This window comes from Mycteria americana, chromosome 3 (assembly GCF_035582795.1).
Source record: "Mycteria americana isolate JAX WOST 10 ecotype Jacksonville Zoo and Gardens chromosome 3, USCA_MyAme_1.0, whole genome shotgun sequence".
NCBI classification, from domain to species: domain Eukaryota; kingdom Metazoa; phylum Chordata; class Aves; order Ciconiiformes; family Ciconiidae; genus Mycteria; species Mycteria americana.
The window spans coordinates 73,955,625-73,982,831 of record NC_134367.1 but is presented as its reverse complement, the minus strand read 5'-3'; the positions used below and the strand labels follow the sequence as shown (position 1 = coordinate 73,982,831).

Below are 27,207 nucleotides of genomic sequence, written 5' to 3'. Positions count from 1 at the left end.
CAAAGAAATTGGGGGGGGGGGGGGGGGGGGCGGTGCTGATGCACTCACGAAGCTATATTGGGAATATCAGAGGTGTAAAGATGAACTGGTGCAACTGTGGAAGAAAGAGCACAGCCCTGCAGCGTGGTTCAGGTGGGCACGGGATGGAGCTGTTGATCTTTCACGTTTGAAGTCTTTCCTGTCTGTTGTCCCTCTGCTCCACTGCAGCAACGGTAAAGAGGTCACAGGAAAAAAAAGTTATCTTCCAGTGATGCATATTGTAAGCAAATTTTTGTAGATTCCCTAATCCAGGAATGAAACTATTACTGTAATTCTTACTGTATTTGTGGAGTAGCTGCAGGCCTGATTAAAAAACAAACAAAAACCAAAAAAGTGCCTTAAATGGGTGGGGAGTGTTAAACTGCTGGATGGGTGGTTAGATGTATTTGAGAAATGCAAGTGTTACTTCAGGTAACAGTCTAGACCAGGGCATATTGACAGTGCATTGATACGCAGGGCCACCTATCTAAAAACACTAGACCCCCATTAAAATAGACACTTTAAAAATTATTATTAAAAAGTCATTGAAGTATGAAATGCAATGTTAGAAGAACAATGAAAAAGGAGAATTAAAGAGTTGCAAATAACTCTTCCATTTCAAACACTCTCCAATTAAATGCCTATGTAATCTCTGCTAGTCATTAACTGAGATCAGCTAATGAAGAATGCACAAAGCACTTGGGCTGCAGCTCTGCTGTACAATCAGTCCTGTGAATAAAATTGTTACCCGATAGTAACGAAGTGTTATTGAAGCTGATTGATAGTAAAACTCTAGCGGACTTGGATGGGGAAAGGGAGTAGCCAGGATCTCGCTCTCCAGCTTTAGCTAATGGAGAGACTTTTAACATCATTGAAAAGGGAAAGAAATTCTGCTTCAACTTTTCACTGAAACACCTCCAATAAATAGGGTTATACATTTGTAAGCTCTTCTGATCTAAAATAAACTTAGCAGACTAACAAGTGCCTGCTCAAACAACTGAGTGGTCTGATTGCAGAGCGTGAATGGTAACTCTGAAATGAAGGCAGTGTATGCAGAGTCAAATAACTCCCTCTTTAATTTCTCTACACATATATTGGGAGAATTAGTGAAAAAACTTGTTCTCAACTGCCAATGATATACTCATGAAAGTATGAAAAATCACACAAACAGTCCCACATACATTTAATGGCATGTTCCCAAATGACAGGAATCTTCTCTGCTTCTAACATGTTAAAATCTATGCACGAAATCAGGCTGTGGGTGAAAAAGCAGCAGACATAAAAGTGACACTGGATGAAAAGGTGAAACACTGAAGAACTAAACCATGATGTTACTTTGGTCTTACAGTCCCTATGAGCAGCGAGAAGCACAAGCTTCTTTTTGATACTCCACAAAACTTCAGTACCTTGGGGGGGGGACATTGGGGGTTTTTTTTGGTGTTGGGGTTTTTTTTCCCCTTAAAGCTTCAAGCTCTCTTGGAGATGTCACTCCTACCTCCCTAATAAAGATTTGTGAGTCGTGCACATATTAACTCCAGGCTCAGCAATCCTAATTTATAGGCTTTGTAGCTGCATGTGAAAATGCAGTAGAGCTCCCAGCTGGCAGGCTGTCCGGCTGCTCTCTGGGACAGCCCCTTGGCCTGCGCTCATGCTGGGCTCCTTCCAGCAGCTTTAGTCACCCCTTGCTAAACCTGCTGACAAGGGTCTGTTGCCCATCTTTGTGTGGAGGGTGTAGTGGCAGCAGCAAGAGCTTGTTAGTTTTAAGCTTGTTTACTCCTTTTTGGCAACTCCTTCCCCAGTTCAAAGGGGCATCTGAGAGGCTGTGGTTGCAGCCCTTCTGCTTCCCTTCCCTGCTGCAGGCACGTGCGTTCTCTGTTCACCTTGCTGTAACAAGGTGAATCTTTTAATCTTCCAGTTCAGGGCCAAAACCAGCAGAAGGGTGTTCAAAAGCAGTGATTACTTCGCATTTCTCTATAGTGTCATCATGTTGAAAATTGTATTCATCAGTGAACCTCTGTGAGAAAGTCAAGAACATCTGGTCCTGGAAAGACAAATACTAGGTGAACGTCTAGTTTGACCATTGTTCACCATGAAAAATGACTTTCCATCATAAGAAGATGATACTTACTTGGCATTGCTTTATATCCATAAATCTCAGCTCCTTTTCCTCTTGCCAAAATAGTTTTTATTCTGAAAAGAAAATGTTAGAGAGTTGAGAACTTTAAGACTTTTGTCTAAAGTTGTTGCTGTTATATGGAAGATGCATGAAAGTGATAATGATGGGGAGAAATGTAAAAACCTTAAAATAAACTTTTTTTGGAACTGGAATGATCCAATGAAATGAGTAGAATTACTGTAGTATAAATCATGGTTTGGCCCGAAGTCTGAGTGTTTCTGCAGTTTTTGATAATTCCATGTAAGGCCCCTTGTAATTTTGTCAGCGTACAGCGTGTGCAGTCAGTGTTGCCATTTCCTTCAGGTTAGCCCTAGTCACGCTTGTTCCCATTAATTTCTAAGCGTGCTTCTAGGGCTGCGTGGTGGCAGGTTTTTTCTTCACCTGTGAAGAAACACAGAAACAGGGAAAAGGATCCTATAATGCTTCCTTAAACCAGACTGTCAACAAACCCTGACTAGTTTCCAGAGAAAGCAAATATTCACTTATATTTTCATAGCACAGAAACCATCATCTCAAACCAGGAATAGTGCCAGCAAACTCTGATCCCTGAATAAGCAGTTTAACTTGCTCAGACTCTTAGGCTGTACGGGAATCGGCATGTTTCTCCCCCACAAATACCTCTGTTACTTGAGATAAGTAGTCCAAGTGTTGCGCACATTCATGGTCAAGGGTTCATACTTTGAATTTCAGTTGAGAGAGTTATTGCATGTAAAACCTGATACCTTCCCTTCACTCAGCCTTTACTAGCTATTTAGAGTTGGTTAGTAATAAGTTGCAACTATACAAGTAAGTGAATTTTTTCACCTGTTTTGTAGGATTAGATAGGACCTAATCCGATGGGATTGCACTGAATTTGGTCTTGGATGCATTTGGTGTGCCTAATTTGGGAAGTTCAAGTTTTTGGGCAGGCCCAGCACTGCTTGGAAGCTGCTGACTGGGAAGCTGTCAAAACCTAGGTCATAACCTAAATGCTAGTGTCAGTACGACAGCCAGCGTTAAGTTTCTTCAGGTCTAGCTTGGGCTGCTCCTAAAATTGTGACGGAAGATGCTGAACAGTTTCAGGCACAAGGTCTGGGGGTCTGTGTTTTGTCTGCTTCCTCCAAAGCAGCAGGAACAAGTGGAAGTGTCGGGGGGTCACCTGGCTGAGCCCTTGTAATGAGCTTGTGGCACAGCTTGGCACAGGCTGTTGTGGTCGCGTCTACTTTGGACCCGTGCCAGGCTGGAAGAGAAGAAGTTGGGGGTGGGTTTCATCAAACGTGCTGTTAATAAACTGCGTGCACGCTCCTCGTTGGTACTGTGGGGTTTCTTCTTCTTTTGGTTGGTTTGCTTAGTTTCTTTATTGGCTTCCTGAAATTCTCCAAGGAGGACTGAAAAGCTTTAATAGGTAATGAAATTAAGCCTTTTACAACAACAATAGTGAAAAAATGACATTCATTTCCCAAACTATGTGGTGCTAGGAGTTTTATGTAGTATGGGGGGGGGGGGTGTCCTTTTAGTTCTTGTAATATTTTTTAATTATTATTTCTTAAGCAATATCGGTATTCTGAGAGATGCAGAATACTTATTGCAGAAGCGGGAGCACAGGCAACTTGGGTATTCTGAACCAAACTCATAGGAACTGGAAAGTCCAGGGTTGCAGGTTATTCCTGCTACAGGTGAAGGCACTGTAAGCACTTGCAGACTTTGCAAAGGTGCAGAGACATCTGGGGTGATTTTCTCCTGGAAAAGAGTCAGAATTAGCTCTCTTAGTGCTTGTCTGCAGGGAAAATTTGCCAGTGTAATTAAACTGCTCTAGTTACACAGGTGTAACTCCTTCTTCGGTCACTCTTGTTTCAGGAGGAGTGCCCGGGCAGGGAGTTTATACCAGAGTAACCACAGCAATGCGCTGCCATACAAGAACAGCGAGGCCATTTGCCAGCTGGTGCGTGCCAGGTGGTTGCCATCTGAGATGCTCAGGACAGCATTGCTCATGGTGGAAAAAAAATGCCGAGCTGTGCCAGGGCCTTAGGCAGGACACACATTCCCATCAACGCCCTGAAAATAAACATTTTAAGTCTTAAGTCAAATCATTTCCCTATGTATATAAGCTCCAGCTGCCTTTGAAAACCTCCTATCACAGCTTTCTTTCACAGTTCCATCTGACAGAAAGATGAGTTTAACTGTTAATATTCAGCAGGCTTCTGATGTTTGATCCTTAACTCGGTTTCTCACCAGCCCACTTCCCTACTGCCCCTCTTTTTCTCCACCCTGCTTGTGGCTGCAGAGTGATTCCTGACTGAGGGAAAGGCTGGGAAAGGGATGAGGTGACTAGCTGGAAGCGTGGGTGACCTGGCTCCAAGTCCTTGCTTTGCTGCAGACTTTCTCTATGGTCTTGGGTAAGACGATCTCTCTACGGTTTGATTTGTGCCCTGCGAAGGTGAGGAGCAGCACGTCCGTGGCTCCGGGAAGAGTTGCGAGTTGTGATAGCCACGTCAGAGAAGATGAGTTGCGCAGGTTGTGCAGGCTGAGAGGTCGGGTCAGTATCTCAGCTGCGTTGCATTTCCCGGGAGATAAGGACTGAGAAGTTGTTCGCTCCCCAGCCAGGCTGCTTTTCTGGAGCAAATCCACTTTGCCCTCCCTCCACTTCCCTTACTGAGCGGTCTTCCAGAGCCTTAACTGCCCAAAGCAGGTTTCTGTTTGTATTAATGCACTAAAAAGTATCTTTCTGAAAAGGGATAAATCCCCTTGAAAACCCTTGTGACCTCTGATTATTACAACCTGAAGAAATAATAGATTTTAACGCAGGAAGGTTCACAACACTTCTCAGGTCATTTGTCTTATGAAGATTTGGCTGGAGAAAGACAAACCTCATTCAGAGAGAGATGTTCTAAAGAAGTTGACTTTTCAATGTACAAGATATCACAGTTCATTATGGGACAGGCACTGCTGTTACTGTCAATGTTTGCTAACAACAGGTTCAGAAAAATTGGCAGCACTGGATGTTAATGTTGGATACCGAAAAAGAAAAAAAGGGGGGGTGGGAAACATTAAATCTGAGCTAAAGCTAGGTTGTTCTTCATCTCTTCATCACCCACATGTAGCCTCCCATGCTTGGCCTTGTCTGGACTGGAGTTATTTATTTGATTAGTGTTTTTTGCAGGGTGTTCCTGAACTGCTGAATATTTTGTGTGTGTTCATCAGCTTGCATAATTTGCTCTTACTTGTCTTACACCAATCTCTGTCTGAGGGGGAAAAAAGCGCATATCTTATGTGGGAACTCTATTATACAGGTGTTAAAAGCAGCTGTTTGAATCCTACTATTCAATCTTTTCTTTACTTCATTTCAAATGGGACAATTCAGATTGTGAGTTTAGCTCAAGGATATACAATGAGGGTAATCAAACGTCTTTATATAGCCTCAAATTTGTGTCATAAAGAACTGCAAAAAAGGCATCCAAATGCAACACTGAAAGTTAGATGGCAATTTATTTCTACAGTGTAATCTGGCAGTCATTTCCCTGGCCTACAACAGGCTTGGAAGTGCTCTGCTGTGGTTTGTGCGCTCTAGAAAGAGACCCACATGAACGTAAACACATGCTGATGTTAAACGTACCTTCTGTGTTTCAGAATTTGTGTTTACTTGCGTAACTGTAGGCATACAATATCCCTGACATAAAAATGAAGGCATAGGCTAATATTTTACCTATCATCATCTGTGTTCCCTCTTCCAGCAATACCGCTTTTTCAGCGTTAGGTGTCTGGCAATGGGAGAGACAAGCTGTAGCTTTTTAACAGTAAATGGATTGCGCTACCTGTCTGGTCGGGTCCTTGGTCAGAACACTGGACGGGGTGATGGAGATGTGCTTAGTGGGTAGGAACTGCTGGGTCAAGTCCCTTTCCTTATCCAGGCTTTGGCTGGCTTTCCCTCCCTCCCCAGGTTAGTGAGCAGCTCTGGGGGGGCAGCACTTGGCTGAAAGTCACCCACTTCTGTTTTCTCTTAAAAGCTGTCTCTGGTTGAGTATGCCTTTCATTTTTGTTTTAGTCTTACTCTGCAGAGAATTATTTTCAGGAGGAATAGTTCATTCCTGTTTCTTTTGACATGCAAAGCAAAACAGTGCTGTGTCCTTTCAGATCACTGGCGGATCTTTGTTGCTTTTTTGTGAGGAGGCAACCCAGGGTGGCTGTCGTGGTTTAACCCCAGTTGGCAACTAAGCACCACGCAGCCCCTCGCTCACCCTTTCCCCCAGTGGGATGGGGGAGAGAATTGGAGGGAAAAAAAAAAGTAAAACCTGTGGGCTGAGATAAAGACAGTTTAATAGGACAGCAGAGGAAGAGAAAACAATAATAATAATAATGATAAAAGAGTGTACAAAACAAGGGCTGCATTATGTTGCTCACCACCTACTGACCCACACCCAGCCTGTCCCCAGGCAGCGCTCGCTGCCCCCCGGCCAGCTCCCCCCAGTGTATATAGTGAGCATGACGCCTTACGGTATGGAATAGCCCTTTGGCCAGTTGGGGTCAGCCGTCCTGGCTGTGCCCCCTCCCAGCTTCTTGTGCACCCGGCAGAGCACGGGAAGCTGAAAAGTCCTTGACCAGTGTAAACACCGCTTAGCAACAGCCAAAACATCAGCGTGTTACCACATTATTCGCATGCTAAATCCAAACCACAGCACTGTACCAGCTACTAGGAAGAAAATCAGCTCTATCCCAGCCGAAACCAGGACAGTGGCAAAGTCAGACTGGGCCTCCAATCCCACGGGCACTATTCGAATGTGCATAAAATCTGAGACGCTTCTGCCGTCGTAGCTATTTGGGGGAAAGCGCACGATATATTCAATGCTTCGTAGGATTTCTCTCTGTGCAATTTCATCGGTGACGGAGCTCCCTTGCTTGCTCTCTGCGTTGGGCTGAACAGGGACGGTGGGGGCGAGTTGTTCAAAACTTGCTTTGATAACATTAAAAAAAAAAAAAGGCGGTATTTCTACAGCCATATCGGGTATAAACACGGATCTGCGAGACCACGGGTAAGTTTTGTAGCAAGTTTTACCCAAACACGTCCCCTCGCCGCCGCCCTCCCCGCCCTGCCGCCGGGCGCCTTACCGAGCGCCGCCTGCCACCTAGCGGCCGCCGCCGGGCGCCGCGCCGGGGCGGGCCGGGCCGGAGCTGGGGGCGGCCGGGGGGGTCCCGGCGCTGGCCGAGGTGGCCGCCCGGGGTCGGGAGCCCGCTGGGTTTCGCTGGGTTATCCGTACCGCTGCCGGTTGTAGCACTCCTCCTCACTCTAATTAAAAAAAAAAAAAAAAAAAAAAAAAAACCAAAACCCACAACAACCAAAAAAACAACAAAACCCCCAAACCAAACCTCTCCCCCCCGCCGAAAAAAAAAGAAAATAATAGAAGAAAAAGAACACTCACAAAATGGCCCTTGGGTTTAAACGGTAGGGCTTTGGGGCTGCGATTGGGTTGGGGGTCTTCGTTATTAATTGCCTGGGGAGGGGAAAGCTGGCCAAAGCTTGCCTGGGTTTGGCCCGGCCCTCCCTGCAGCTCTCAGGGGTCTGTGGGTGCAGTGGGGAGGTGTGGGGGCGTGCTCTGTGGCTGCCCACTGTGGGGTGGTATCGGGGGCTTTTGGGGTCTCCCGCAACATCAGTAACGGGAGGAATCGGCGTTGTCATTTGCTTTTGTATTTCAAAAGAAGTAAACATTTGCTGAAGGAATACCCCGTGTCTGCTGAAAAAGCCCATACCAAACAGCCTCTTACTCCCCGCCCTGCCTAAAACCCCAACAAAATGAAGGCAAAAGGAAGAAAACCATAGGACAACTTAATTTAAACAGGCCAAAGAAGAAGGGAAAGCATGATTTGCTTATGTACAAGATCACAACTTAAACATGATACAGGGGAAAGAGCTGATATTTTGTCTGATATTTGAAAAATAATCATAATTCTACTTGCATTTTTTTTCCAAAAATGAAATATTTCTGATAAGGATGATGATGTGTCTTAAATAATTTAGCCATTCAAACTGTTCTTTCAAATTATCTGGTATTTATTCATTGAAATGAAGTTATGCCTTTGGCTTTTTTCAAGGCCTAGATTTGAAACTACAGATTTCTTTGCCATTTACAGCCACTTCATATCCGAAATCACTACTGTAAGGCTGCTAGCATTTGCATTGTGTTTTGGTATTAACCACTGCAAGATCAGTAGTCTGTTTATCGCACAGAAAAGTTGTTTCGTCGTGTGCTTTCCTGCTGTGCCACACTACCTTTCTGAAATCAATGGAACCCAGCACATTGGAAGACAGGGAAAATTTGGGGTTGTTTTTGATATTCTGGACACAAATAGATGAGGCAACTGAGTCCATTGTGTTCTATGACAGAGAACTGTGGATATAAACAAAATGCTGAAGGACCCACTGGTGCTAAGAGATTTTGATTTCCCCATTGCTAATGCAGATATTTTAAAAACCAGTTTTATTTACCTTATTAAGTTTATATCTTTTAGGCATCAGACTTTATGTCCCGTCTCTGTGACCCCGAGTACTTAAAACATGATTATATTGTTCATGAAAACTGAGCTTCTCATAAATAACATGCTTGCCGGAGCTGAACCTTTAAAGAGAAAGCTATGGTTATATACCTTTGAGAAAGCTCCAACTTATGCAAATTATGTTAATCAATTGACAGTAATTGGGGGGGGGGGTGCCATTTTTAGTTATCAAAGCATCTGTGGATATTATATATAGATAATGAGGTATGAGGCTGACCAACAATACTGCTAAATATTGTTCCATTAAAGCTGTGTGCTGGGGAGGGATGGGGAGGCAACCACCTCTTTTGCCAAGAGCCAGGTTGGGACTATACTGACTTCTAGCCTTGGACATTTTTTTCTCATCAACTATCAAAGCCTGACTTATCCTCCATATAGTACTGTCAAGGAGTTTGATAAATATCTTGCTGATTATTTATATACTTTATATATTTCTGGCTTATTTTTGACAGGTAATCATATCGGTCTTTGCTGCAGTCTAGCTTGTGCTATAAATGCTGTCAGGTTGCTATGTTAAGTTGAACACAGGGACTGTCTGCCATAGATGGAGAGAAAATGGTGCTGCACAAGAAAATGATGTTTAAAAACCTCTGTTTGAAAGTCTAAACAGGAGGGAGGAAGAGCGTCATTTACTGTTGCTTACTGGGGGACTTTATACAAGAACAAATCAGCTTCTTTTGGTTTCCAGTAAAGATCTGTTGACTGAAAACTACTTTCGCTTCTAGGATTTAGGATAGTAACTCTAATAATTGATAGTAGTCTCCTATTAACAGGTAAGAAAGTTGTGTAGAAAGCCAGTAACATGAACAACGTCATTTACAGAGCTGCTGGAAAGTTCAGAGTAAGATAACTTTTTCCTCTCTCTTTCTGTCTTTTTAGGTAAATGAGATAGTAACTTTTTTTTTTTTTAAATCGGTGTTGACCTTCAGTGCGTCATTTCCAAAACACACATCATATTCATGTCTGGGTAGGCCTGCCTGAACAAAGAGCATCAGTGGCTTTGTCCCCTACCTTCCAGTATGGGCAAATTGTAGGATAACGTGCTGTATAAGAAATTCATGTAAGCACAAACCCAGTTTTCACGGATGCCTGCTGCGGAGGCATCACTCCTGGGGAGGTAGCAGAGCTGCCTAATGGTTTTCTCTTCCCCCTCTGGAGCGGCAGCGCTCCCTGTACATTGTCTGGAACATACAGCACAGCGTATATGGTCGACAACCTAAGTACACAAAACCTAGGGTGGATGGAAGTAAGGCAGCTAGCAGACATCAAATATTTTCAAGAGGAGATGGTGGAGGTTGTTTTGTTTTGATTTGGTTTGGTCTTTAAGCTTAAAATTGTTGTTGTCAGTCTCCTCCAAGATAGTGAACTGCGCTAAGGAAGAAATACTGAGCCACTTCCTTGGAAAGAAGCTAAAAATGCATTTTTAAAACGGAATATTTTGTTGTGCACTCCTTCATTCCACACAAACCCTTGCTTTGCTCGTGTTAGTGTCCAAGTGTCATGATCTGTGGATGGGATGTGTGTGCACAGTTAAGTGTCTGGAGTTAGGCTGGCCCCAGATGGAGAGCAACACCATCTGCTACCTCTAACTTGCAGCCCCCAAGACCGTAGATCTGATCCAGGGGAATGCCTTTGTGCTTCTCTGCTTGCAATATTTCTTAAATGTTTCTCACACCTCCCATAGGAGTTGATCTTGATGTCCCAGCTTCGTTTCAGCAGTGAAAGGACACCTGCTACTGCAGATTTTTATTCATACCAGGGTTTTCTGTTACAGGATCTATAAAGAGGAAAAGAGCAATGGGAACTCTTCCTGTCACCCTGATTTCAAAAGGCAGCATTGTTCCTGCAAGGAGGAGGAAGGAGAGGAAAAAAACATAAATAATTAGAAAACTAAAAGCAGCATTTCCTTGCTCCTCCATTTTGGCAGAAGTATCTGGGAACGTGACAAAGTTTTGGTACTTGCTGATGCTGAAGACCTGTGTAGGGGTTCCCGGAGGGTGAAGATGCTGACCTCTGCTTTGAATTCCCAAATCTTCCATGAACTTGACCGTCCTCATTTAGTGTCCCAACCCCTCTGAAGTCTTCATGCTCTTTCAGTGTTTTAAATGAATGAAAACGAGGACTGAGGAAAATGCAGTAAAGGGGTGATAAAGCTTTTCCTAGCCAAATTTTGTCCTGATCATTACAAATCTCTGTAGCAAAACAAGCAAGGACAAATGGCAAAATTTAAGGTTCCCTTAGCGCAGCTATGTCCAGATTTACTGATTTACTATATAGTTTGCATTTGGAGTCACTGTTAGAGACGTTTCTGCCTCTTTTCCTCTTTATTTTATCAATTACCAGAGTCCTTTCTGTTGTATCCTCATGTACTGCTCTGTAATAAACAGAAACAAGAATTCCCCTCACCCTTCAGACTTCGTAGTTAGAACTGTTACCATTTCATGTAATGAGAATCTCAGCTGTAAAACTGAATCCAGTATGGAGAGTTTACTTAGAGTTCAGAACTGTAGGATTTTATGATCAAAACTCTCTTGGTATTTCACGACCCAAAGGGTATTTTGGAGTGTCAAAAGGAGATCATGTGCACAGATAACAGTGGGGATTTATAGCAGGGTTGTGTTTGACCACTTAGCTTTGCCACAAACAATCCAAAATAACTCTTTTCAAGGATCTTCTACCGTGGTACATAGTGAGCGTACAATAACACTTAATATCCAAGGTCTACAACTATCATTGCTGCTTATGCCCCGACTACACTTCTAGCTCCTCTCATATTTTAACTTGATGAGTCTGATCCAGATTCCATTGGCATTAATGAAGAACACTCATTGACTTCAATAATCTTTGAATTGCAACTACTATCAACTACATTAGCATAATCAAGTGAGAGGCAATTGTTATGGATGCATTATTTAGCACTGACTGGGGAGGTACCGTCAGCTCCCAGTGTCAGCTGGTGTTAGATGTTATTTTATAAGGGCTTGATTATTAAATTAATGTTGCAGGTTATGAATCTTTCAGTTGTGCTTTCACTTCTTACTGTGCAATATTCTGTGTTTATGTTATAGTTCCCCTAAAGCGTACATTGGAAGGGTTCAGCCGCTTTATATAATTTCCAAATAGGTAATCTCTTCCTCTCTGAAGTGGCATTTCTTACAAACCTGAGTGAAGTGAGGGCCACAATGTGCCTCACGTTCCTCTCCACATCACGTAGTGAGATGCATCCTGCATTGCTGCAGATAAGGCTTTGACCTGACAGCACTCATTCGAGCATGAAGTGGGAGAAGGAGTATGCCAGGTTTCTGATGCTGCTCATTCGAGTCAGACTCCTGGTACACAGCGCTCCTTAGCTTGAAAGTTGCTGAAGGCCATTGAGACAAAGAATATCAAACTACCAATGTCACGTCCTGGAATATAACTTCATCAAGCCCTGTTTGAGGGGTATGATCAGCGGTCATGAAATAGGCAGTCGCAAGTAGGAACCAAGATGCTGGCAGGTCACACGTGTATGGCAAAGCTCTCGTCCAGCTGTTTTTAATGACAGTGTTAGGTATCGCCGTGTCCACTAGAGGCTTCGCCTGTGCCCAGCATGGGAGCGTGGTTGGGTTGGTACGTGCAATAACGTGTGCTTTTAAGTTTTTTATAATCCGTATTCAGCTTGACCGGATTATAAACTGATCTTGATCACGAATCTAGAAATATTCGTGGTGCTAGTTGCCACCAGTTTAAAAGCCATACTTGGTCACAACTTGAGTGAGCAAGTTTAGAGGCTACAGTGGGGTAGGAATAGGAGGCAGGATATTTTCTACAGTAATAATCTCAGTTTTGTTAATACTTGTGGAGCAGTTAAAAATAGTTTTGTTGGCGATCAGGGTTTTTTTCCAAAGAGCTGTAGGGGACATAGACCTCTGCTGCAAGTTAGCTGCTTGCCTTCCAAGAGCATGTCATTTGCTTTTAGTGAAGTCCAAAGTGATTAACTGTCATATTAGCCAATGCATATACTTGTGTCAGCGGTTAGAATAATTTCACTTTAGATCGTAACATTCGGGCTGATGGACTTCTGTGCCAGTGTAAGACTTCATTAGTCAATAAAAGTTGATCTGCAGCCTTATTTCATGCTGCAAAAGCCAGACCTCACCCAGTAAACCAAAGTGAAATCTTCCTCTGCCTTGTCAGATGATGGATGGAGAATAGCGTGAAGATGCTGGAGAACAGCGTGCTTTAAGTGTGGGGACAAAGACACATATGCATGTCATATTTGGGACAGTAGTGCCACAGTGGGCTGTCCTAATCGCCCACAGGATAAGGGAGATCTGCAGCGTTACACCGGTACGTAAAGACGACCCCTCGCTGGGGTGAATTGCTGCGCTTCCACGGCTGAGAGAGAAGAGATGGCCCATTAGTATGTGACTGTGGTACCGAGGTCTGCTTCAGAAGTAGGTCATTAAAAACAGAATCTACTTGCAATTGCTACAGAAACCAAACTTTGGAAATCTCTCTTACAAATCAAAGCAGGTAAAGTGTGCTGAAGCGCTGAGGAATAATATTTATACGACATTAGTACAAGTGCATGATTTTAAAATGGAGCTATTTACATAGGTATTGAAATTAAAACATAAAGTGGGGTGGGGGTCTGCCTGGTACAGGCAGAAGCATGGAGCTAGATGATGGACGTGTTCAGAACATGTTTTCTGGGGGGATCAATATAAAAGAACTTCAGGAAGGGTACATAAAGGTGATTTACTTTTCACCTTTTTCTGGCTTACTGCAGAAAAATGTAATTGAACTTCAACTGGTCTCTGAATTATTTGGCCTTCTGTTAAGGTAGCAGAGAAAGATCTTTGATAGATGTTTATTATGATCCTGATGGAAGATTTTATGCTGTGTAGCATGAGAATCAAGGGAGAAAAATGAAAAAAATAGGCTTTTAAAGTTGGTTTCTACTGTGTGCCATTTCACCTCTGTGGTTTTCCTTGCCATCTCTATCCCAAGTTCCTGCTTATAGGATCCAGTAATGCAAAGCTGCCATCGCTCGCCCTTTGCTCTTCTTTTTCACCCTCCCCCTCCAAATACTAGTTTGAAACCAAGGAGTTAGTCACTTAGAGTTTTCACTGCAGTTTTTCACCACAGTATTTCCAATTGTCAAAATTGTTTTCTAGTTTTTGAAAGAACTAATCTGAGGTAATTTTCCGTCTAAATTAAATTTCATAACACAGATTCAAATGCTCCTCAAAATAAATTGCCTAAGTAAAATAAAGTAACATTATCATGGTAAAGTAATGGATCCACGAAAATTCCTTAGAGCTTACAGTGGAGCTCAGCGACAGGACATATTTCCAACCCACTGGGTTCAATGTACATGGTTCAAAACAACAGCTAAAGTATCGGAGACATCCTGCTTGTAACTGGAAAGCCCAGAGGGTTAAGGATCCTTTGCAACAGGACAAAGATGCCTATGTTCCACAAAATGCCAGAAGAATTACATTAATTTGCCAAGTTGCAGGTTTCACAGAATAAAGCAGGATAAACATACATGGCAATAAGGAACAGTTTGCTAGTTTTTGCAAATCAAAGAGGTTGAAAAGCACTAATAATAGATTTAGTGCTGAACAACATCCTTTGCAATTACTTATTTCTGGACAGATACAGGATGATCGGCATCCTGTTTTATTTCATTTTGTTTGTGTAAGTAGAACACTGAAGTGATTATCTGGGAATAAGTGCTGATTAAAGGTGCATCTAAATTTATCCCACATTGTTTGGGGATGGCATAGACTCGGGAAATCTGAAATCAGATCATTGGATTGTAAGTGTTCATCGGTGTGTTCAACAGCACAAGTCTATCCCAGGCCAAAGTGTGCAGTCAGAGTCCAGCGGGGATGTTTTACTAGCCTGGGCGACTATTGGGTGAAGACACGGCATTTTTATTCTCCCTTCCATTTTGTCCCACTGATCTAATGAAATGCTGTCTGAAAGTGCGTAAGTGGTTCAGGCTATAATAGCGTAGATATTACGCTACTATATGTGTATTACATTATTAAGTATTACATATATAGGTAGAATTTCCTTAGCTGTAAGAAGGTGGAAGGCTTTTCCTACATTTTAAATGATTTAATGGGGCGATGGCATTACTGCTATGTTACCCAGCAGAAAACCGCCGGGTAGGTGTTTCACACCCCAGCTGTTGAGGGGTCTCTCCGGCCGTGAGCATGAACCACCCATGAGATGGGCTGGCCCAGCTGCCTCCCGCCCCTCCGGTGGCCCAGCCCCATCAGGGGGTGCTCGGGCTCCCCCGGGACGCGCACCCGCTTCCATGAGTGTTGTTACTTGGTTTTGCCTGTCCACTTCTCGTAGTTACAAGAAGAGCCTGCAAGCACAGCAAGGGTGTCAGGGGAAGACATTAAAGACAGGAGGATGTTAAAGATAGGAGCTTGGCAGAAAACAAAAGCTTTTAAATATTAAAACTTGGAGCTGTGGAGAACGTTCGTCTAGATTGCCTCAGCCATATCCAAGGCAGTAAGGGCTGCAGCACATGCAGTGGTCCCAACTCATTCAGAAACGTCAAGAAGTGTAGAGTGAATACTACCTCAGACCTCAATGTGTCAGAAAAAGCAAAAGCTTGCAAAGAAAAAAGGGTTATCTGACGAATCTGGTGAGGGTTTGATGGTCATGTAAAGGTCTGCAACAGCATTTATTTGCTTGGAGTGATATTTTTAGTCTGGGACTTTGAAGATTTTGAACCTTCACAAGGTTTACCTGTGAAGGCAGCTGGCCGAAAGCTTTTAAGATAGGCAGATGAAATAAATGACAAATCTTCCACTGGAGTCTCTCAGCTAGCAGACGGTCATTAGGTTGTTATCCGTTTCCCCCTTTTCAGTCTACTGCAGAGAGTTGTTACTAACCTTCAGCCTCTCTTCTCAGGGCACAAACAGGTCTGCATGTCTATGGAAAAGAAGGCGCAGCATTTAGATTGGCCCTGGGTCTTGTATCCCCATTTCTCAAAAAACGCACTGCAAATTCTTCTGTGCTTTTCCTGGAGTTTGGGGAGGGGAGGGGGGTTAATTGTTAAAAGTGGCAATTATAAGCACATTTAAATATGTTTTTGTAACTTCTTCCTATCGCAATAGTTTTGTGCATTAATCCAGTAATGCATTGTGGCAGACTTGGATGTTTTTAACGTGTAGCTTATGATGAACTTTATGATATTTATATACGTAGCAAGCATGAATCCACAGTTACATTCTATACACAGAATGTAACTTCATTCACCTTGGGGACTTACACTTCAGAGACTTTTAAATACAAGCCTCTGGCTTGAAGCTATCTTTCTCTTGGCTGCACATAGCACCCAGTAAAAGTTTGTATCTGGCACGTCATTTTTGAGGTGTGGCGGAGTTATAGATGTTAATATGAGTTGAAGTTTTACAAATGGCTATGTTAGAGACATGTATGAATCCTTGAGTTCCTTTATTATACGTTGTGCAAGCATTCAGTTAGCTGAGGCATACTTTACTTTTGAATCACAAGGAAAATGCCACTACCCAGCTTGCTTGCAAACTCGTTTGCTTAGAAGCCGCGTTGCATCAGCAAAAACAACAGTGTGTGTTTAGAGTGCTCTGTAGAGCACAATGTTTCCTTTTCTTCGTTCAGTAATTTAAATGATTGGAGCGATACTTTTGACAAGGAAGAAATAATTTCATTGTTATGGATCATTTTCCAAGTGAAGCTGAGTTTTGGAATAAAGTGATGGTGAGTAGACCATATGAGTGGGGAAGGAGGGATTATTTTTGTTCCGAGTTTTATTCAGCAGTTTCTGAAAACTAAGATGGAAGTGATTTTGGTATTCTGACTGTAGGGCTATATGGTTTTTATTAAGTGGAAAACATAACATATTGATTAAAGAAGGGGTGAGACACTAACAGGCACGCTTGCTGTCGTGTTCCATGGGAAAGTGGAATGTGAATTCTCTTTTAATATCGAGCTACAAATCTGATTCACAGTTAGTTCATCTGAATTCTGAAAGGGAAACATGTCAGCTCATTAAATAGATGCATTTTGTCTAAGCAGCTGCTTTTGACATAATAGTAAAGATTTTCAAAATCATTTGTGGTATTGCTATCTAGATATTTAGAGAGGGTTGTGGGTTTTTTTTACTTTAAAAAAAGGAAAAATAAAATCAAAACTTAATTTTATTTCAGATGGGTGAAAACTCTTTAAATGACTAATTATCATTGTTCTCTTTCTGGAAACTGCATTCTCTGTATTAACTGTATTCTGCATGTTCTGTAAGTAGCCATTTTCTTTTGTGTCTTTTTGTCTTTTTTTGCCATTAGAATACGAATAATACTTCAGTCATTGAATTATCAATTTTATCCAAAGAGCGAGGGTGGTTTTTTTAAGTCCGAGTTTTGCTCATAAGAGTAAAAAGGCCAGACAAAATAATGCTGCTTAAGTATAGGGAGGTAACCATATGCATAGCTGCAGGTTAGGACAAGTAAACTTTATTGTGCCTTCTCTTGTTGCTGATGGTAATCAGGACATTCATATTGGCCTGATGAAAAGAAAAAATCAACTGGAGGTTTTCTAAAGTAACTTAAGGAACACTTTTTTTTCTGAGGGAGAGAGGCAGTGTGATCTAGCTGGTAAAGCGTATAATCAGTGCGTCTGGCTTATCGTCTCGGGCACCGCCACAGGCAGCCTTAGATGAGTTTGAGGAAGCCACCGTACAACCAATTTTACTATACTTGCTTACAAAGTGAATTGTACTTTATTCGTGTAGTAAAGTACCCCCCTCCCCAAATCTTTCGGTTTCCATATTTTTAAAATACCAGTAATTTTTGTCTCCGTCGTTGCGCTGCTATGATTCTTACTCATTTGGTGTGTTTAGTCTTCCGTGACACCTTTCAGCCATCTGTAGGTCGTTCCTCCATAGGCAGCACTGCAGTTGGGAGAGAGTAATTAATATAAAACATGTTCAAATTTGCGAGGGCTTATTTGTATTTCCTTGTTTTAAAAAAGGCAACTAAAGTAACTGTTTGGCTGTCCAACTGCTGAAAACACAGGAGTACATAAACAACCTGCATTTTAGACATGTAGGAGTTATGCTAATCTTTTTCCATATAATTTAGTTCAAGTTTGCAAGCTATGAAGTTCTTCATTTTGCTATCTTGTATATATAATTTGTACAAACATCGTTAGCTCGTGACAGCAGGAAAGTGGAAATGATGGTCCTGTTGAAGCTTTAGGCTGTGATCCTGCGGTCTGGTTGTAAACCACGAGTGTTGTGGGTAAAGACAACCTCTGTGGTTGTCTGAACTTTCATATGGAGCAGGTTCCCCTGCGTGGAAGTTATCTTTGCAATTTAGTTATTTCAGGTGAGCTTGTGTCCAGTGGTGACTCTGGAAATGTTTCTCCTTTGTGATTTGCTAACTGGTTTAAACATTTCTTAAAAACTGAAATGGAGAGAGCAACTCAGTCTGTTCTTTTTTTGCAGTGACTGGGGTTTTTTACTGCCTTTCTCCCAGGATAGTAGCACTTCCATCTTCACCTGACTGTAGTCTCCTCTCAGGAGAGCTCTCTCTGCCAAGAGCAGAGCCCTGCGCTCAGAGCCGAGCTTTATAAACACTTCGTGAAGAAGATGCAATGAAAACGTCTGTCTGTGGGATTTCCCACATCTTGAAATCAAATTTTCAAATAAGTGCCCATGTTTCCTAATGTTTCCTTGTCACAGAGCATTGCTTGTAGGATAATGCAATTTTTCTCATTGTTTTTTGCACTTGAACACTGCTTAATAATTTAAGATGTCCAAAGGAGGAAAAAATGATTTTTGAAAAATAGGGCTATGGTTGTGTGAATACTGTAATTTTCAGGAAGGATTTTAAAAGAAAGGTGCCTGGGAATATTGGTTGTCGTTTCAAAATACAACAGCAAATACATTGCATTCCTGTGGAAGAAGCCAGCTGATTGTCACAAAGAAGATATGCTGGTGTCCGCATTGCTAGTGAGGTTTGCAGTAACGCTGCTGTGCGGAGCTGAGGTCTGGAAGGGTTTCTCAAGTTGCTCTGCAGAGTATCTCAGCGCTGGAAGCTGGTGAGCTGGTTCCCCATGTGTCTTGAGGATGGGGTTATCTAGCGAGCTTGATGGGAGTGAGTCAGGATAGCTGGTCCACATTGGATCATTCCACTGAGCCATGTCCTGGGTGAAAGATAAAAAGAAGAAAACCCTCTGAGGCATGCTAACACTTCAAAGACAGTAGTGGACCCATTCTCCTGATCACAGGCACTTTGCTTACCTCAGTTCCAGTTTTGAGTTTTGCTAAAGAAATACATGATAACCAGAATGTGGCTAATGATGTCAGGGTAAAAGGTGTAACAGTGGTAGGACAGTGTTTAATCCTATAGTCATCTTACACTGAAAACTGGGGGAGAGGGAGGTCATTAGAACAAAATGGCTGTTTGATGCAGGGCAACCAAATCCTGTGGAAAGATTGGGGTTTTTTTTCTCGGTTTCTGTTAGATGCTGATTTGCTGCCTCTTTTTGTATCTATGGGTCAGGTTTGAACTGTGACTCTCAACAAGGGCTGATGATTGTGGAAGGTCTCTGGAGTTCCCTTCGTGGCTGCCGGCGTCCTGAGCCTGGGCAACACTCTCGTGGGCTCAGGAGTGCCCCGCCATCCTTATCGTCTGCTGGAGCATTTCATTTGGGGTGCAGCTAGTCACCAACAAAATCTGTTAGTGAAGGGGTTTTTCTTCATGTAAATTCAGAACTGCTGTGGCGTGCCAGTTGGTGTCAATGCAGTGTTTAAAATGGGCTGAGAGGAGGAGAGTGTAACAGAAGAACTGTTAATTGCCAGGTCACGGGTGTATGGGGTCTGCCCAACCATAGGACTAGGATGTGCAAGTGTGTGCAATTGGCAAGTGCAGTGTCACTCTGCTAAGATTTTTGGAATGTAGTTCAGAAACTTGGCTCTGCAAAACTGTAAGTTAAGGGTGCGTGTTGCCAGCTTCACCATACAATGGAAAGAGTGATCAGGCTTCCCTTTTATTGAAGTGCTTAAAGTAAAAAGACAAGCTAAAAAGTGCTTTAGCAATAACATAAATACAAGCACCAGTAGGTTTTAAACATAAAGTTAAAGAACACTGAAGAAACCATGTTTTAAAAAGAAAGCAACCCTTCTTCTGAACTCAACAGGTCTTCTGCAGTCTCAGGTGTGAGGGGGGAAAGCCTGATTTGCAAGCTCAGGCGCAGCAAGGGAGTGGGCTGCATCTTCTCCTTGTTCCAAGTTCTAAAATGCTGATCGTAGCCAGCTTCCCTTGCCAAGCAGAGGTCCCACCATTTTTGAGAGGCCTGTTCTTGTCTACGTACAGTCCACCAACATCTGAAATGCTTTACCCATCACTGACCAGGTGGAAAGTTCAAATTCATGTGCGTGAAGAAACTGCTGATCCATTTGTATGATATGCCACAGTCCTGCTGCTTTTGGTGTAGTTAGGTAGTAGATAGCAAAAGATACTGAAATACATTCTATATGCAACTATCATGGAAAATTCCTCCCCCCCCCTCCTAATTTTCATTCCCATTTTACTATCTCTGTTTTTGCATTTCTTTTTCATCCCATCTGTGGAACTGAAAGCACTGTATCTACTGCACACCTGCATTTGTTCTCTGTCAAGTCATCCAAATTCTGAAAATCCAAACCCGGTATTTACAGGTAATCTGCTCATCTGGAAGCTGGTAATTTTTTTAGAATCAGGTTGAAGGCTATATGCTTCCCCAGAGAAAAGACACATATATTGATGTGTTTATGCTTTGCAATAATAATATTTGTCCATGTGAGAAAGTGTGAAGTTTTTTCTTCTGCCATGCCATATGGCTTATGACTATTTACAATCCAAACAATAACAGCTGCTGCTGCGTAAGAGAATCCATTCCTCTGAGCTGGAGATGCGCTGACTAGCGAATGACAAAGTATATGTCCACAGATGTATTCCAAATATCCTCATTTACCACTCAACATCCTGTCTATCATTCTCCTTTTGGAAACTGTTGGAGCTTTTTTCTTATATGCTTAGCTAATGGAGAGAGATTTGACAGCTTGGTTTGGGAGTCTGGGAGCAGATAGAGAAGCTGTGTCTGATGATGGCTCTCCAAAAGGGAGGAGGGAAGAACATTCTGGTTGGGTGCTCAGCAAAATGAAAATATGAGTCATGCTCTTAACCCCTTTCAAAGAAAAATCAGTTGACTCTCTTAATCAATAAATTAGAAGTTTCTAGTTGGAAGAATAAACCAGGTAGTCTTTAGACCTTTAAAATGTGGGTTGCTTCATGACCTTCACTGACAGAATGCTTAAAGTTTGGAATTCCATGTTACAAAGATACATTTTGCATTTCTCAGCTAGCATCAGTCATTTTGGGCTCCTACCAGTTGCCTGTTGGAGCCTCCTTTTTTTCTGCAGCTTTCTGCTGGCCATTTTGATAATTCCTGAATTTTTGTATCGGGCGTTGTAAGAGGTGACTTAGCATTGTCAGTCATTCCTGTCAACACCAAGAGACTAATTTCCAGGTATTATACAATTGGGCTACAGGCCTGGCTTTTACCTATAGTGCTCTGATTGGGAATGGCATTTAAACCATGTCTGTGCCTGTCAGCAGGTACTCTCACATTTGCACCGAGTTGTTCATGTACCTGCTCTTTCCCAATAGGTTAAACAATTGGCACACCATATTTATTATGACTTATCTTGCTAAAGCATATTCCAGGGAGGATGAAATGTTCAGGGGCAGTATTCCCCAGGCATATTCTTCCTGTCACACAATAATCTAACAATGCTCATTAGCAAAAAAGAATTGCAGGTTTCTTGCAGCTGATGCTTTATCTGCCATGAAGCTTTGCTGGTAAATAAAACCCACTGGATTTCATCCGACTTCAGAGTGCATTGAAAGGTGGCTATGAATAGAAGTGATCACACTTTCTAACAGCATTTACTGTTACGTAGAATCATAGAATCGTTTCGGTTGGAAAAGATGTTTAAGATCATCAAGTCCAACCGTTAACCTAGCACTGCCACGTCCACTGCTAAACCACTAAACCATGTCCCTAAGCACCACATCTACACTTCTTTTAAATACCTCCAGGGATGGCGACTCAACCACTTCCCTGGGAAGCCTGTTCCAATGCTTGACAAACCTTTCAGTGAAGTAAAATTTCCTAATATCCAGTCTAAACCTCCCCTGGCGCAACTTGAGGCCATTTCCTCTCGTCCTATCACTTGTTACCTGGGAGAAGAGACCGACCCCCACCTCGCTACAACCTCCTTTCAGGTAGTTGTAGAGAGCGATAAGGTCTCCCCTCAGCCTCCTTTTCTCCAGGCTAAACAACCCCAGTTCCCTCAGCTGCTCCTCATAAGACTTGTGCTCCAGACCCTTCACCAGCTTCGTTGCCCTTCTCTGGACACGCTCCAGCACCTCAATGTCCCTCTTGTAGTGGGGGGCCCAAAACTGAACACAGTATTCGACGTGCAGCCTCACCAGTGCCGAGTACAGGGGCACGATCACTTCCCTAGTCCTGCTGGCCACACTATTTCTGATACAAGCCAGGATGCTATTGGCCTTCTTGGCCACGTGGGCACACTGCTGGCTCATGTTCAGCCAGCTGTCGACCAACACTCCCCAGTCCTTTTCTGCTGGGCAGCTTTCCAGCCACTCTTCCCCAAGCCACTCTTTCCAGCCACTCTTCCCCTGTAGCGTTGCATGGGGTTGCTGTGGCCCAAGTGCAGGACCCAGCACTCAGCCTTGTTAAACCTCGTACAACTGGCCTCAGCCCATGGATCCAGCCTGTCCAGGTCCCTCTGCAGAGCCTTCCTACCCTCAAGCAGATCAGCACTCCTGCCCAACTTGGTGTCCTGTGCAAACTTACTGAGGGTGCACTCGATCCCTTCATCCAGATCATTGATAAAGATGTTAAACAGAACTGGCCCCAACACAGAGCCCTGGGGAACACCACTTGTGACCGGCCCCCAACTGGAGTAAACTCCATTCACCACCACTCTTTGGGCCCGGCCATCCAGCCAGTTCTTTACCCAGTGAAGCGTACGTACGCCCATCTAAGCCATAAGCAGCCAGTTTCTCCACGAGAACGCTGTTACAGTGGAACATTCTCATTGTAAAGCCTTAAAATTAAGCCAGATTAATTCCTTGACAGCATATAATAATTTCTATCATTTACATTTTAATTTTTTTAAAATGTATCTGCAGTACTCCTGTGCCACTGGGAGTTTTTCATGATCAGGGCTACAGCTACCATAGAAACAAAAGGGCTGAGAGGAACCTTCTGAACCTTACTGGTAGTTAGGCTGGCAGCCCCAAACCTCACTGCTTCAACAACCCTTTAATTTGGATGCCTTTGCGGTCATCTTACAGAGAGATGTTTTTAACTTAAATAGTTTTCTTCCCTCTGCTTGGTATAAGCAGGTCTCCATCTCAGACTCCACTTTACTAAGGTCAACAGCCTCTGCTCCTCTCATCACGTACGATAGATGCTTTGTTGCCATGATTATGGTGGCTGCTTACCATTTCTCTTTCATGACTGTGCAGTGGCCAGAAGGGTTTGGAAGAAGGGACCCCACAGAAATGAACAGGCACTTGTGACCACTGAGAATGACCTTTAGGGCACATCCTCTGTGCTATTTCAGTAAATAAAGTGGGACCAGGTAGATACAGGTCAAATCTCTTTATTGTAGAGCCCAAGCGATGCTGCTTATAGTTAATGAAAATTCTCCTTTATAAATCTAAGGGCTGTGATATGGCACTGCGTAGTTGTGATCCCATAATTCATGTGCTGAGTCAGCTCACTCCCATGTGAAGGAAGGAGTTACTTGAGAACATGCTTCTCGGTGTGAATTTCATCTCGCCTGCCAGAGATAAAATGGAATTACCAGAAATATTTGTATGAAAAGCAGTAAGTGCCAGCTTAATCTACATCAGTGCTACGGGAAAGACCTTCTAACATATTCCTACCAGCAAAATGGCGATAGGTACCATCTCCAGCCCCATTTCTGCTTCACTAGAAGAGACAAATTACTTCAGCTTTCTTGGATCAATGCAGCTGTGCCCGCGTTAAACTTGGAACTGCATGAAGAGAAATCAATATAAAACAACTGACAACAAAAATGGCAGATGGGAAAAATTGCACTGTGTAAACTAAGGCTACATTTTGTCGTGGCCTTTGCCTGCCAAAGCTGTTCCGTGGGCAGTAACAATGGGTTGCATAAACAAATTTAAGGATTGACGGAATTTGATTTCATGCTTTGTTCTTTCTCGCTGTCTGCTATGTTAAGCAGAGAATCCATTTCAATACCCACTATGCAAAATTCTAGAAACAGCTGTGGGTATTTACTTCTAGGGTGCTGCCTAGTGATAGCTGGGCTTGTTGGCAACTCTGTATTAGAGCAATCAGTGTCAAGAAATTACCTAGTGAATAAAATTGTTTTGCTGACCTGTGACATGATTTGATGCCATTAATACCAGATGTTGAAGCCTCTGCTCCTCCTCCAGTCCTGCTCTTAGTTCACACAACACTGAGATGAGAATTTGCTATTGAAAGTTGTCTCTGCTTCCTGAGCAGGGAACCCATGAGCTTCATCTGTAGAGGAAAGCCACTGTATTGGCTTAACCAAGGGAATATACATACGGACTGTTTCTTGGTGTTGGCTTGAGAAAAACAAAAAGCATACTGTCACACTGTCCAAATGCGGAGAGTGAATTTACACCCATCCCTTCCTGCTGCCCCATGGCTTTGGAAACACTGTAGAAATTAATTGCAGAGGGCCTGTGCTTTGCTGTCAGCTTTGCAAGCTGGTGAAATTGAGTCTCTCCTGCACAGAGGCAGCCTTACATGCTAAAATTGCTTAGCTTTGGGACTTCATAGGTGTTGTCTGCATTTTGGCTTCGGACCAACAAGCCAGAATCTACGAGAGTAATCTCTCAAATCCCATGCACTTGCTTTAGCATAGCAAGTTAGAGCAAGAAGCTGTGTTTGGACAGCATCCCAGTGAGACAGCATGGAAAGTATGGAACCAATTAATGTCAGAAACCTGTACCTTGGTGTGAATCCTAGTGTCCTGGAGTTGCTGAAGCGCGCTTCTCAGAAGTCTCCTCCTGGAAGTTAGACTCATTGATTTACCCAGAGACCTTTGCCAGGACCCAAGTGAATGCGCTTACGCAAAAACCTTGCGAAAGCGTGTCCGTTAGTATCAGGCAAGCACCTCCAACAGCGATTGCTCGTATGGTTTTTACCTGGCGTGCCAGAAAACGTTGAGCAAGGGATGAGGTAAGCGGGAATTTAGGGAGGTCTTCTCTCCATCCTACTTAAAAGTAAAGAAGAAAGTCCTGCTCATTCCATCTCCTGACTGTAAGGGATCTTCTTTCCCTGTTTTCACAGGCTGGTGAGATGAGGGCTCATTTTGTTGGAAAATACAAGGTAGGGATAACAAGACAATGCAACAGCAGAATCTTACAAGAGAAGAATTAAAGTGCAAATCCCGTGTCTTCCTCCTTTCCCCTCCAGAAATGCCCCATTTCTTAGCTCTGCCAAAGAGCAGGGATGCCAGCAGCAGAGAAAGCTCAGCAACACTGGGACTCAGGGAGCCTCAGGCCCCACTACACCATAGGGGAAGCATTTGGGGCCATTCCCCCCAGCGTGGCTGTCACTCCATATCTCAAGAGAGCAGAGCAGTCAGTCAGTGCCCCAAGGGGGTCTCTGACAGGCTGGGAGCTGGGCACGGGCAGCGGGGTTCGCAAGGCTGCAAGCATCTGCATGATCTGCTTTAACGCGGGCTACTTTGGATTTAACATGTGCTTGAACGATCATCCTACCCTAATTCCTGCAACATGAATTGCACTTTATAGTGTCATCGATCTCATTATTTCTGCAATTTTATTCCTTTTATTGTGTGTTTTATCTGAAAAAAAAAACCAAACAAAAACAAAAACAAAAAACCCAAACAATTTACTGTTCACCACTTTCTGCTGTCACAGGATGAACTTACTTTCCCCAATACCTTTACTAAACCAGTGGTGTAGATCCCCTGTGAAAAACCTGCAGCTGTTACAAGAATTTCTAACGTATATCTTTGAAATCCATTTTTTGCCTCTTGATTTAATAGTCCTCTAAGCCAATATTTCAAAAGGGGATGTTGCCTATTTTTTATTTCTTGGGTTCAGTAGTTAGTGATAAATGAATCTCAAGAGAGAAGATAACTGAAGATGATGAATAGAAGAAAAATGTTCATTATTAGCTCAGGCAGAAAATAAATCCCTTTTCAGAAATTCAGAAAATTGATAGTAGTGGCTTTTTTTTTATAGATGATTACCCTTATGACAAATCTATCACTTTGCCTTCTCAAACAAGTATGATATGTTTTGTCTTTTTTTCCTCTTGACAAGGGAATTCATGACATAATGTCACCCTGTTGGAAAATGTGTACGTTTCTGGTAATTACTGGAAAATGATGCTGTTCTTAATTTCCATATTACGCAGGGTGGTTGTGATTAAAAAGTTAGACGTTGACATGCGAGAAAGTGCTGGGATAAGTCAGTTAATTTCTCCTAGCTGCAGCAGACGTTTCTCTGTAACAAGACATACTACCACTTGTGTGTGCTTCTTTTAACTGTTTAACAGCAATCCCCGTACAAAGCAGAGCTCTGATCCCACGCAGACGCTGTATTTCTGTGCTCTCTTCAGTGAAGGTACCCCATCCCTCATGTAAATTTTTAGCTCATTAGGAACTCTGCGATACCTTTTATCATTGCAACACAAAGCAAAAAAGAAAGAACAGTCTTCTTATCTATTTACAGGTCTGTATGTCTTATTTTCAGAGATGCAGGGGTGAAACTTCATCTAAGCACCCATCCCCCTACAGTGATGTGCTGCGTTTGAAACTCCAGCAGAGAACAAGATGTCATGCTGTCCTTCTTATCTGTAAATCAAAATAGTATCTCTGCCTTCATAGACATACCCTGCCTTTGGACTTCATTTAGTATTTTTCTCCAAATTGTTCTGTTACGCAGTCAAAGCCAAGGGTGACAGAACCACTCTGTCACCTCACGTACTGGTCGCTCCTCGCTGTCAGCTTAAAGAGTGAAGTCACAGCTTGTATTAAATCTTGCCCAGCCCTTTATAACTCCTCAGCCGCATTTAACATGTCACATCTGGCCACTCTTAGGTGTGGTTGGCATCTTTATTCGAAAGATGTGATGGCATGCTTACCTAAAACGTTTGCCAAAGTGAAGGACCGAAGCAAAGCCAAGGCTTAGGGTTCCCTTGGGAAACAGAAAGAGAAGCCAACAGTGTGGACCCTGAGGCATCCTTCCAAAATCCGCTGGGAGAGAAGTACTCAGTAAATGGGGAGAATCAGAAGAAGGGCTGATCCTCTCACCAGTACACCAAAATAAGGCAAGGTTTGCTTTAATGGGTTTCTGCAACACAGGCAA

At 43.0% G+C, this 27,207-nt stretch overlaps 1 protein-coding gene across 3 annotated transcripts in view; it reads left to right on the top strand.

Annotated features, from left to right (window-relative positions):
* Window positions 1-27,207, top strand: part of LOC142408474 (SAM and SH3 domain-containing protein 1-like) — a 584,518-nt gene that overhangs the window by 368,066 nt on the left and 189,245 nt on the right. The window contains exon 1 of one of the 3 annotated variants that reach the window (XM_075499037.1): window positions 16,299-16,468. The exons of the other annotated variants lie outside the window; for them this stretch is intronic. Within the exon in view, the coding sequence (XP_075355152.1) occupies window positions 16,424-16,468 (45 nt within the window). The 5' untranslated portion in view covers window positions 16,299-16,423. Of the gene's footprint in view, window positions 1-16,298; window positions 16,469-27,207 lie in introns of those variants that run through there. 3 annotated transcript variants of the gene reach the window in all.